General features: G+C 48.1%; 1 protein-coding gene across 2 annotated transcripts in view; it reads left to right on the top strand.

Moving 5' to 3' along the window:
• fndc3ba (fibronectin type III domain containing 3Ba) overlaps positions 1-12,523 on the top strand; it is a 347,890-nt gene that overhangs the window by 297,558 nt on the left and 37,809 nt on the right. For both annotated transcript variants that reach the window (XM_052018781.1, XM_052018780.1), the window contains exon 21: positions 2,384-2,533. In XM_052018781.1, coding sequence (XP_051874741.1) covers positions 2,384-2,533 — 150 coding nt within the window. The remainder of the gene's footprint in view (positions 1-2,383; positions 2,534-12,523) is intronic.

Below are 12,523 nucleotides of genomic sequence, written 5' to 3'. Positions count from 1 at the left end.
ACATCCCATGATGGACACTGAGTGGATCAGTAGACAGCCGCACTTTAAGTGCCTGACGGAGAATGAGACAGGTTAATGCTTTAGATGAGACCTCTCTGTTGCTTTTCTCATCCCTGTGTGTTTTAAGCTGGCTGTTCATGCCCCTCAGCCTCTCCGTAAACCTTTCACTCTGCAAATGCACCAAGTTTCCCATTGAGCCTGGATTTATAAATAGACACATTAGCAGGCTACAGTGCAAACACTGGAAGAAAGAATTTATTCTGGAGATCAATCTTATCCACTGTGCAAGCTGGAGGTACAGAGCAGGCATAGAGATGAAGCTGGTTCGGAAATCTCACTCAGCAGTGGAAGGAACTGCAAGAATCAGAACGAGAAGCTGGAGAACCAGGAGACTGCAGATACTGGAATCTGGAGCAACAAATTGCTGGAGGAACTCAGCGGGTCGAGTAGCCGATGTTTCAGGTCCTGATGCAGGGTTTCGACAATTCCTTTCCCACCCCAGATGCTGCTCGACCCGCTGAGTTCCTCCAGCTGATTGTTTGTTGCTCTAGAAGCTGGAGAAGGCCATTTGGTCTCTTGCAACTGCTCCATGCACTATACCACACTCTCCCTGGCCAACTTTTTACCTCAACACCACTTTCCTGCACAAACCCCACGTCCTTGAATCAAACTTATTGTCATCCGCACAAGTCCATGTGTGCACAGGTGCAATGAAAAACTTACTTGCAGCAGCATCACAGGCACAGAGCATCAGAGACACAACATTCACAAGAAAAACACAAAATTATACAAGAAAGAGCACAATTGGAACAAAGTGGTCGTGGTGTTACTATACTGAGGTAGTGATAAGGGTTGTGCAAGTTGATTCAAGAACTGAATGGTTGAAGGGAAGTAAGTTGGTAGGAGGTCCTGAGAAGGCTCTCAACCCGAATTGTCAACTGTTTATTTTCCACTGTAGATGCTGCCTGACCTGCTGAGTTCCTCCAGCATTTTGTGTGTGTTATATTAGTTTATTGTTGTCACAGGTACCGAGGTACAGTGAAAAACTTCGTCTTGCATGCCATCCATACAGATCATTTCATCACATCAGTGCATTGAAAACAATAACAGTGCAGAATACAGTGTTACAGTTACAGACAAAGTGCAGCGCAGGGAGACAATAAGGTGCAAAGTCATAACGAGGTAGATTGTGAGGTCAAGAGTCCATATTATTGTACTAGGGAACTGTTAAATAGTCCTATAGCAGTGGGATAGAAGCTGTCCTTGAGCCTGGTGGTAGGTGCTTTCAGGCTTTTGTATCTTCTGCCTGATGAGAGGAGAAGAGAGAATGTCCGGGGTGGGTGGGGTCTTCGATTATGCTGGCTGCTTTACTGAGGCAGCGAAGTGTAGACAGAGTCCATGGAGGGGAGGCTGGTTTCCGTGATGTGCTGAACTGTGTCCACAACTCTCTGCAGTTTCTTGCAGTCACGGGCAGAGCAGTTGCTGTACCAAGCTGTGATGCATCCGGATAGGATGCTTTCTATGGTGCATCGATAATACTTGGGGAGGGTCAAAGAGGACATTGCAAATTTCTTTACCGTCCTGCGGAAGTTGAAGCACTGGTGCATTTTTTGGCCATGCTGTCTACGTGCTTGGACCAGGACAGGGTATTGGTGATGTTCACTCCTCGGAACATGAACTTTTCAACCCTCTCAACCTCAGCACCATTGATGTAGACAGGAGCATGTAAACTGCCCCCTTTCCTGAAGTCAATGACCATCTCTTTCGTTTTGATGACATTGAGGGAAACGTTGTTGTCATGACACCACGTCACTAAGCTCTCTCTCTCCTGTACTCCGACTTGTCATTATTTGAGATACGGCCCACTACGATGGTATCATCTGCAAACTTGTAGATGGACTCAGAGCAGAATTTAGCCACACAGTCATGAGTGTATAGGGAGTAGAGTAGAGGGCTGAGGACGCAGCCTTGTGAAGGAACCAGTGTCGAGGATAATCGTGCTGGAGGTGTTGCTGCCTGTCCTCACTGATTGCGGTCTGTTGGTCAGGAAGTCAAGGATCCAGTTACACAGGGAGGTGCTGCTGTTCTTGATGTCAAGAAATTGGTGGATCTTGAATATAAATTTACTTATGGATTGGGCATTAATGGCAGCGCCAATATTCCTAATTGCTCCTGAACTGGTGGGTGGTAAGGAGTCAACCAGAATGGCGTCTCTGAGTGGGAGCCTTCCTCCCCTGAGGGACAATTTTTGAACAAGATGGGTTTCTGTAGTTTCCTTGTTAACCTGATTGGTGTTTTGTTGACAGTGGCCGCTTGTTGGCAGTGGTTTGCGATGTGACAGCACCGTGTAACTGTCCCTCAGTGATGTCTACTGTGGTTACAGAACCCGGAGAATTACGGACCCGATGTCTCAGAGTACAGGCTGGAATGGGGAGTGACAGAGGACTCGATGGAGCTTGTTTACTGTGGGATGGAGATGGCTTTCGAGATCGACAACCTCGCGCCAGCTGCACGGTACTGCTGCCGGCTGCAGGTAAGGCTGTCAACCATGCATCGCAGTTCTTGCATTGCGCCGCCACGCGACTGGGGCTGCAACTGACCCTTGTCCCTCGCTGGAGGATGGACGGATGAGGCTCCTGCAACAATGCAGCACTCTGTCGGGACTGGCGACTGTGCGTCGGCCTGAACTGTGTGAACCAGGGATTGGACCATGGCTCTGCCAAGGAATGCATCAGGGTTTGCCTGATTGTACTGAGAGTCCACAACCTTCACTGTCAAGGGCAGCATCGGAAGCACCTCCCCAGATGACTCGCGCCTGGGTTAACATCGAACAGAGAACAGAACGGCACAGGAACAGGCCCTTCGGCCCACCATGTCTGTGCCAACCAAGATGCCAGTCACAACTAATCCCATCTACCTGAACGTGATCCACATCCTCCATTCCCTGCCTGTTCATGTGCCTGTCGAAATGCCTTTTAAACACCACCATCGTATCTGCCTCCATCACCTCCCCTGGCAGCCCGTTCCAGGCACCCACCACTCTCTGTGTAAAAAACTTGCCCCACACATCTCCTTTGAACCTACCCCCTTTCACCTTAAACCTATGCCCTCTAGTATTTGGCATTTCCACCCTGACCATCTACCCCATCCATCCCTATATCTATATCGACAAAAGACCATCACAAATAGAACCAAAGAGGTCAGTAAGCCCCACGTGCCTGCTCTGCCATTCAATAACACCATGGCTGTTTTTATACTTCAACACCACTGACCTGCCCACACCCCATGTCCTTGACTCTCTTCACATCGAGAAATCTTCCCGATTTCTACCTTGAATATACGCAGTGACTGAGCCCTGCAGAGAATTCCAGAGATTCACCATCTTTGTCCTGAATGACCGATGCCTTATTCTGTGCCACCTGGTTGTGGACATGTGAGATCCGGAGTTAACAGCTTTCCATTTACCCTGTTTGGCCCCTTCAATTGTGTACGTTTGAATGAGATTTTCTCAACTCTCAAGAACAGAGGCCTGGTGTCCTGAATCTCAGAGCACAATCCCACCGTCCGAAGAATCAGTCAGGTGAACATTGGTTGCATTCCCACCATCACAGGTACACCGGGGTACAGTACCGGTGGGGACGGGTCTGTCGCTGTATAACACTGGGGTACAGTACTGGTGGGGACAGGTCTGTCACTGTATAACACTGGGGTACAGTACTGGTCGGGACAGTTCTGTCGCTGTATAACACTGGGGTACAGTACCGGTCGGGACAGTTCTGTCACCATATAACACTGGGGTACAGTACTGGTGAGGACGGGTCTGTCACTGTATAACACTGGGGTACAGTACTGGTGAGGACGGGTCTGTCACTGTATAACACTGGGGAACAGTAATGGTGGGGATGGGTCTGTCGCTGTATAACACTGGGGTACAGTACCAGTGGGGACGGGTCTGTCACTGTCTAACACCAGGGTACAGTACTGGTGGGGATAGGTCTGTCACTGTATAACACTGGGGTACAGTACCAGTGGGGACGGGTCTGTCACTGTCTAACACCAGGGTACAGTACTGGTGGGGATAGGTCTGTCACTGTATAACACTGGGGTACAGTACCAGTGGGGACGGGTCTGTCACTGTCTAACACCAGGGTACAGTACTGGTGGGGATAGGTCTGTCACTGTATAACACTGGGGTACAGTACCGGTGGGGACGGGTCTGTCACTGTATAACACTGGGGTACAGTACCGGCGGGGACGGGTCTGTCACTGTCTAACACCGGGGTACAGTAATGGTGGGGAGGGGTCTGTCGCTGTATAACACTGGGGTACAGTACCAGTGGGGACGGGTCTGTCACTGTCTAACACCGGGGTACAGTACCAGTGGGGATGGGGTTGTAAATTAACACACTCACCTTCAGTCACCTCAGCCAGCATTGCCATTCAATAATTAATTCCTTTTGGTGCAGAATGTCACAGTGGCAGTGAGTGAAAAGGCCGGCAGATCCTGATGATGTTTTGCATTTTGTTGAGGGCAATCAGCTCTGGGCAGCAGCTGGTAACTGCCGGCCTCTGTGTGTGGTGGGGCTGATTGGCTGAATTCATCTCCATTAGCTGTAATGAACAAGTGGGTGACTGATGCACAGGCCAGCTTACAATTTCAAATGCTTTTTAATGACTTTCGGAAGCAAATTTCTGTCACCTGGTACATTAACTGATCTTCCTGTTTGTGTTCCAAGTTTGGACTCTCTCTCTCTCTCTCCCTCTCTCCCTCTCTCTCTGTCTCCCTCCCTCCCTCTCACCCCTTTCCCTCTTTTCTCTGTCAATCTCTCTCTCTTTATCTCCCTTTCCTTTATTTCTCTTTCCTTTCTTGAACTCCTTGTCTATTTCTCCCACACTCTTCCCCTCTTCTCTCCTCTCTGCCTTCTCCCTCTTTTTCTTTGCTCTTTTTGTCTCTTGCTTCTCCCTCTCTCCTTTGGCCAGCTCCCTCTCTCTATTCATTCTCTCCATCCATTCTCCACACTTTCTCTGTCTTTGACCCTTTCTTTCTATCTGTTCCTCTCTCTCTAACCCCTTTCTCCATTCCACACATGCTCTCTCTCTCTCTCTCTCTCTCTCTCCATCTCTCACTCACTCTCTATCTCTCTCACTCTCTCGCCCTCCCTCTCCCCCCCCCCCCCCCCACACGCTATCATTCAGGGTGCAGCTAAATCTGGGGATTTGTGAGCTTGTTCCCTGACCCTTCGACTGTTTACTGGGCACCAACTAATGAGGAGGACATTGAGGACCTTGGAAATTGCAGAAACTTGCAAAAGCCGTAATGGGAGACATCACTGATCCAAACGCTCACTGGGGTAGCAACAATGCAAGGGGCAAAGAGGGGAGGTGATTTTGAGGTGTGTTCAGGAGAACTATTTTTGATCAGTTTGTTCCTGGCCCAACAAGGAAGGTAGCATGACTGGACTTGGAAATTAGCCAAGCCAAGTGGACCAAGTATCATTGAGGAACACCTAGGAAATAGTGATCACAGACAACAAAAATTGGGCCAGTATTGTGGAGAGAGAAAAGCAGTCAGCGTCATGACCCTTTGTCCTGATGAAAGGTGTTTGACAAAGTGCCACATAACAGGTCATCACTTGGACTGAAGGCCATGGAATATAGCAGCATGAATGGAAAATCGACTGAAGCAGTGTAGTGAGAGATGGTTTCTCAGACAGGAGAATCAGATTCAGATTTATTATCACTGACTTATACGACATGAAATGTGTTGTTTTGCAGCAGCAGTACAGTGCAAAACATAAAATTACTATGAATTAGGAGTTCCCCAGGACCATCCAGCTGGGATGCTGCCTGGATTAGAGGGCATGTGCTATCAGGAGAGGCTGGACAAACTTGGGCTCTTTTCTCTGGAGCAGCGAAGGCTGAGGGGTGATCTGTTGGAAGTGTATAAAATTATGAGGGGCATAGATAGGGTGGACAAGCAATATCTTTTCCCCATTGTTGAGCGATCCAGTACCAGAGGGCATGCATTTAAGGTGAGAGGGGTAGGTTCAGAACAGAAGTGAGGGGTATATTTTTTACTCAGAGAGTGGTGGATGCCTGGAATGCGTTGCCTGATAAGGTGGTGGAGGCAGATTCATTGGGGGCTATTAAGAGGGGCTTGGATGGGTGCATGAATGAGAGGATAATGGAGGGATATGGACATTCTGTGGGTAGGAGGGATTAGCTACGTCGGCACAATATTGTGGGCCAAAGGGCCTGTTCTGTGCTGTACTGTTCTATGTTCTATGTTCTAAAACATTGCTTTTCTTCATGTATATTAATGATTTGAACTTGGTTGTACAGAGCACTATTTCCAAATTTTCAAATGCCACAAAAGTTGCAATGAATTGTGAGGACAGTAACAGGCTTCATGAGGATGCAGGCACACTGATGGAAGGGGCAAGTAGGTGGCAGATGAAGTTTAATGTTGAGAAATGTGAAGTGTTCCATTTTTGTAGAAAGAGGCAATATAACCCCAAGGGGAGAACTCTAAAATGGGTACAAGAACACAGAGGTAAGTCGTGGGTCTTGAACCGCTGGCAGTGGGTGTCGGACTGCTGGAGCTTGGCTTGAACCTCTGGTAGTAAACCTCCTACCCCTGACTGTGGGTGTCGAACCCGTTGCACAAGAAACTCCCCAAGTTGTAGTCTGGGACGAGTGTTTCGGCTGTGAGGGGAGATTGGACAGACTGGGGTTGTCTCCCTGAGCAGATGAGGCTGAGGGCGACATGACAGAGGTGCACAAAACTATGAGGAGCATCGTAGGAAAAGGTGGTAACTTGTCTTCATAGTTTTGGTATCTTAATCCATAGGGCACAGATTTATGGTAAAAGGTTTAGACAGGACCTGAGGAAGAATTGGTAAAATGGTTTATTATTGTCACATGTACTGAGGTACAGTGAAAAGCTTTGTTTTGCATGCCATCCATACAGATTATTTCATTACACAGTACATTGAGGTAGTACAAGGGAAAACAATAACAGAATGCAGAATAAAGTGTCACAGTTACAGAGAAAGTGCAGTGCAGGCAGATAATAAGGTGCAAGGCCATAATGAGGTAGATTGTGAGGTCAAGAGTCCATCTGATCATACTAGAGAACCGTTCAATAATCTTATAACAGTGGGATAGAAGCTGTCCTTGAGCCTAGAGGTACGTGCTTTCAGGCTTTTGTATCTTCTGCCCAATGGGAGGGGAGAGAAGAGAGAATGTCCAGGGTGGGTGGGGTCTTTGAATATGCCGGCTGCTTTATCGAGGCAGTGAGAAGTGTAGAGAGAGTCTATGCAGGGGAGGCTGATTTCCGTGATGTGCTGAGCTGTGTCCACAACTCTCTGCAGTTTCTTGTGGTCCCGGGCAGAGCAGTTGCCGTACCAAGCCATGATGCATCCAGATAGGGTGCTTTCTATGGTGCATTGATAAAAGTTGGTGAGGGTCAACGGGGACATGCCGAATTTCTTTAGCCTCCTGAGAGTATAGAGGCACTGGTGAGCTTTCTTGGCCGTGGTTGGACTAGGGTTAGCATCTGAAATCACCAAATGAGGAGGTGAAGGAGGCAGAGACTCTCACAACAATTACAAAGCATTTAAATAAGCACTTACAGTATATCGTCAAAGCAAAGAGAGCTACAGGCCAAGTGCAGATAAATGATAGATACCCAGTGGTCAGCAAGGACATGGTGGGCCAAAGGGCCTGTTTCTGTGTTGTATGATGAGATGGTGCTCTCACAGCTGAAGTCTGGAGAAAGTAGTTACTGGAAGACCAGGGCAGATAAAGAAAGGAGCACATTAAATCTAAAAGGTGAGAAGTAACTATAGACATGAACGCAGATGGCCGTGTTGATTAATAGCGAGAATTAGAACAATATTTTGTTTGGGTCTGTGACCATCACAGCCTCTGGCTGAATCCATTTACAATCCATCAAAGCACAATCAAACTGCTCTGATGCCAGGCACTGTAATTATGCTCACCCATCATGGCACTCCTATATTCACCTACAGTTCTTTCATCAATATTTATAGAACTGTGCTGCTGGAGAGGAAATTTCATGACGCACCACCCTAATGTTCAGTCCAGCCTTTGCTCCGGCACATTGAGGACTGAAGCAAAGGAGGAAGAGAATTGGCTCTAAAAGCCAAGTCCCTTTTCAGAAACTGCCTTCAGCTGCTTTTACATAGCGTCCACAGGATCACAAACTGCAGATGCTGGAAATCTGAAATAAAAGCAGAGAACGCTGGAGAGTCTTGCAGGTCGAAGCTGCTGCTGGTCCCGCTGGGTTTTCCCAGCATTTCCGGTTTATATTTCGGGTGACGCCCACTGCCGGTGATCCACCTTCTGGACGTATACCCAAACCCCACCAACGCATCACCCCATCCCAACCTTTCAACCTTGCCCCAATCCCACTTATCCAGCTCCTCCCTGGATCCCCAATCCTACCCCCCTCGCCCTGCTCCCCACATCCCTGACCCACACCTTACCCCAAACCTTGAATCCAACCATCCCAGTTCTCCCCATATTCCCAGCCCCCTTTTCTCAATCCCACTTCTCCGGTAGCTCCAGAAAGGAATTTTTTATATGCTCAACTGATAAGCCTCTCCAGTATGATTCAGGCATCTCATGTCAGGTGGAGCCTGGTGGATGACCATTATTGGAATTGGTTTATTATTGTCATCTGTATTGAGGTACAGTGAAAAACTTGTCTTGCATACCGTTGGTACAGATCAATTCATTACACAGTGCATTGAGGTAGTACAGGGTAAACAATAACAGAATGCAGGGTAAAGTGTCACAGCTACAGAGAAAGTGCAGGCAGACAATTAGGTGCAAGACCATAACGAGGTAGATTGTGAGGTCAAGAGACCATCTTGTTGTACTAGGGAACCGTTCAATCATCTTATAACAGCAGGATAGAAGCTGTCCTTGAGCCTGGTGGTACGTATTTTCAGGCTTTTGTATCTTCTGCCCGATGGGAGTGGGGAGAAGAGAGAATGCCCGGGGTGGGTGGGTGTCTTTGATTGTGGAAACACAAGAGATTCTGCAGATACTGGAATCTGGAGCAACACACACAAAGTGCTAGAGGAACTCAGCAGGTCAGGCAGCATCTCTGGATGGAAATAAACAGTCGACGTTTCGGGTTGAGACCCTTCATCTGTTTATTTCCCTCCAGAGATGCTGCCCAGCCTGCTGAGCTCTTTCAGCACTTTGTGTGTGTTGCTCTTTGATTATGCTGGCTGCTTTACCGAGACAGCGGGAAGTGTAGATAGAGTCCTTCGGGTCTCGAATAAGTCCCCAAGCCCCCTGTCTGGCGTCAGTACCTGCATTTCCCACCTCTCCCGTGTTAAGTGGGAGCAGACAGAGTTATAGGAAAGCAACCAGTTAGTGTAGCGGTTAGGGTAACGCTATTACAGCGCCAGTGCCCCGGGTTCAATTCCAGCCGCTGCCTGTAAGGAGTTTGTACGTTCTCCCCGTGTCTGCGTGGGTTTCCTCCGGGTGCTCCGGTTTCCTCCCACATTCCAAAGGCGTACGGGTTAGGAAGTTGTGGACATGCTATGTTGGCACCGGAAGCGTGGCGACACTTGCGGGCTGCCCCCAGAACACTCTACGCAAAAGATGCATTTCACTGTGTGTTTCGATGTACATGTGACTAATAAAGATATCTCATTGTGTGCAGTTCTGGTCACCTGGTTGCAGGAAAGATGTGATTAAGCTGGAGGGGTGCAGAAAATATTTCACAGGGACTGTGACTGGAGGGTTTGAGTTACAAGGAGAGGCTGCATTGGCCAGGACTTTTATCCCTGGAGTGTAGGAGGCTCGGGGGTGACAAAGAGATATGAAGGGCATTGATTAGGCAGATGGTCACAGCCTTTTCCCCAGGGTAGGGGAGTCTAAAGCTGGTGGGGGGGGGGGTGCACAGGCTTAAGGTGAGAGGGAAAGATTTAAAGGGGACCTGAGGGGCAGGTTTTCCCACACAGAGAGGGTGGTGGGTATACGGAACGAGCTGCCAGAGGACATGGTAGAGGCGGGTACAATTATGATATTTAAAAGATATTTAGACAGGTACATGAATAGACAAGGTTTAAAACAATATGGGCCAAATGCAGGCAAATGGGACTTGCTCAGGTAGGTATCTTGGTTGGCATGGACGAGTTGGGCTGAAGGGCCTGTTTCCAGTTCCTGTGACTCTATGGCTGATCCATTGCTGATGCCTCATGTAAACCCCCATTCCCACTCCCCCTGCCTCTGGTTGCCAAAATTCTGGAGTTCCCTCCAAAGGTCAGTTTTTCAGTCAGAAGGTCCCAATATCTCCCCGTGTGTCTGTGGATCAGATTTGATTCATATTCCTGTGAAACGCTTCATGGTTTTTTTGGAATCTCCTCATCAGGTGAATTGGTTTATTATTGTCACATGTACTGAGGTACAGTGAAAAACTTGTCTTGCAAACCGTCCATACAGATCAATTCATTACACAGTGCATCGAGGTAGTACAGGGTAAAACAATAACAGAATGCAGAATAAAGTGTCACAGCTACAGAGAAAGTGCAGCGCAGGCAGACAATAAGGTGCAAGGCCATAACGAGGTAGGTTGTGAGGTCAAGAATCCATTTTATCGTACTAGGGGGCTGTCCAATAGTCTTATAACAGCAGGATAGAAGCTGTCCTTGAGCCTGCTGCTACGTGCTTCAGGCTTTTGTATCTTCTGCCCGAACCTTTCCAATCTCTTCATTCACGAAGGTCTTGCTTTGGAGAACTCAGCACCAGCTCCTGTGTTTCACTCCTCACTTCTCATCTTCCTCTGTACCTTGCCAACACGGTCAATTTATTGTAACCCCTGAAAAGTGTGGGGGTGATGCATCCCCTTGACCTCAGCATGTCCACACTAACATTCACCCCAAGTTCAATGCTGCGTTTGTGTTAAAGTCTCGTTATTAGTGAAATAAATATAACTGTCAGTGAGTTCCAGGCAATCAGAGAGATATAATCAAATTTGTGTTGCGCTTGAAGGGAATTTGAGATATAGGTTGTGTTCCTGCCTGGAGACACATTGATCTCCTTTGCCTGAATAATTACTTCAGCACAAAGTACTAAAGGTGGTGGGATCAGATACGATTACTATGATTAAGTGGCATTTGTAGGACACTTCAATAGGCAAGGCATAGAAGGAAACAGGCGTAAGATAAGATCAGATCAGATATCTTTATTAGTCACATGTACATCGAAACATACAGTGAAATGCATCTTTTGCATAGAGTGTTCTGGGGGCAGCCCGCAAGTGTCGCCACGCTTCTGGCACCAACATAGCACACCCACAACTTCCTAACCCGTACGTCTTTGGAATGTGGGAGGAAACCGGAGCACCCGGAGGAAACCCACGCAGACACGGGGAGAACGTACAAGCTCCTTACAGACAGTGGCTGGATTTGAACCTGGGTCGCTAACCGCTACACTACTGTGCAAGTGGGATTGGTGTAGGTGGGCACAAAACTCAGCATGGATATGGTGGGCCGAAGGGCCTGTTTCTGTGCTGTACAGCTCTGTGAGTCTACAGAGCCTTCAAGCAGGCTGAGAATTGGGTTGGAGCACCAATCTTCTGCTGGGTGTGTGACCAAGCAGGGAAGGGAAACCAGCCCTCACCAGTGACGTGGAGGAGACAAGGTCTTTTCAAGGCACAGGGCACCCCAAAGCACTGCAGAGGCAAAAGTGTTGCAGGGAAAGGCAGGGACCAATGTCTGTACAACAAGCACTGAACCGGTGAGAGGTCTCAGAGATCTGAGATGCAGAAGGGTATGGGTGTCCCACTGCAAGATTCACATAAGGTAGAGCAAGTAATTAGGAAAACTAACAGGAAATATTGTTTAGTGTTGAGGGAACAGAATAAAAAGTTAGACAGTCAGAATCTTTTCCCCAGGGTAGAAATGTCAAACACCATGTTTAAGGTCAGAGTGGGGAAGTTTAAAGTTGACGTGAGGGGAAGTTTTTCACACAGAGAGTGGTGGGTGCCTGGAATGGGTTACCAGGGGTAGTAATGGAAACAGGCAGCTTGATGGATTTTGAGGCATTTAGATAGACACATGAATGTGAAGGGAATGGAGGGATGTGGACGATACACAGGAGGAGGACATTTAGTATAAATCGGCATCAAGATCAGCACAACATTGTGGGCCGAATGGCCTGTCCTGTGCTGGACTGTTCTACGTGCTATAAAAAGTAGGAAGGTTGTGCCTCAGTTGCGCAGGGAATTGGTGAGACCACACTTGCAGTACAGCACTTGGACTTCTTATATAAGTAAGGATGTTAATGATTGGAAGCAGTTCGGAGGAGGTTGAGACGGGGAATGAGAGGGCTGTCTGACAAGGATAGGTCAGACAGACCGGGGTTTGTGCTCCCTGGGGTTGAGGAGAGAGAGAGAGAGTGGACGTTTGAAATGTATAAGGTCCTGAGGGGCCTTGACAGGGATGTGGAGAGGTTTCACCTTGTGGGAGAATCAAAGTCA

The sequence above is a fragment of the Pristis pectinata genome, chromosome 6 (assembly GCF_009764475.1).
Source record: "Pristis pectinata isolate sPriPec2 chromosome 6, sPriPec2.1.pri, whole genome shotgun sequence".
Taxonomy (NCBI): domain Eukaryota; kingdom Metazoa; phylum Chordata; class Chondrichthyes; order Rhinopristiformes; family Pristidae; genus Pristis; species Pristis pectinata.
This window is presented reverse-complemented; position numbering and strand designations above follow the sequence as displayed.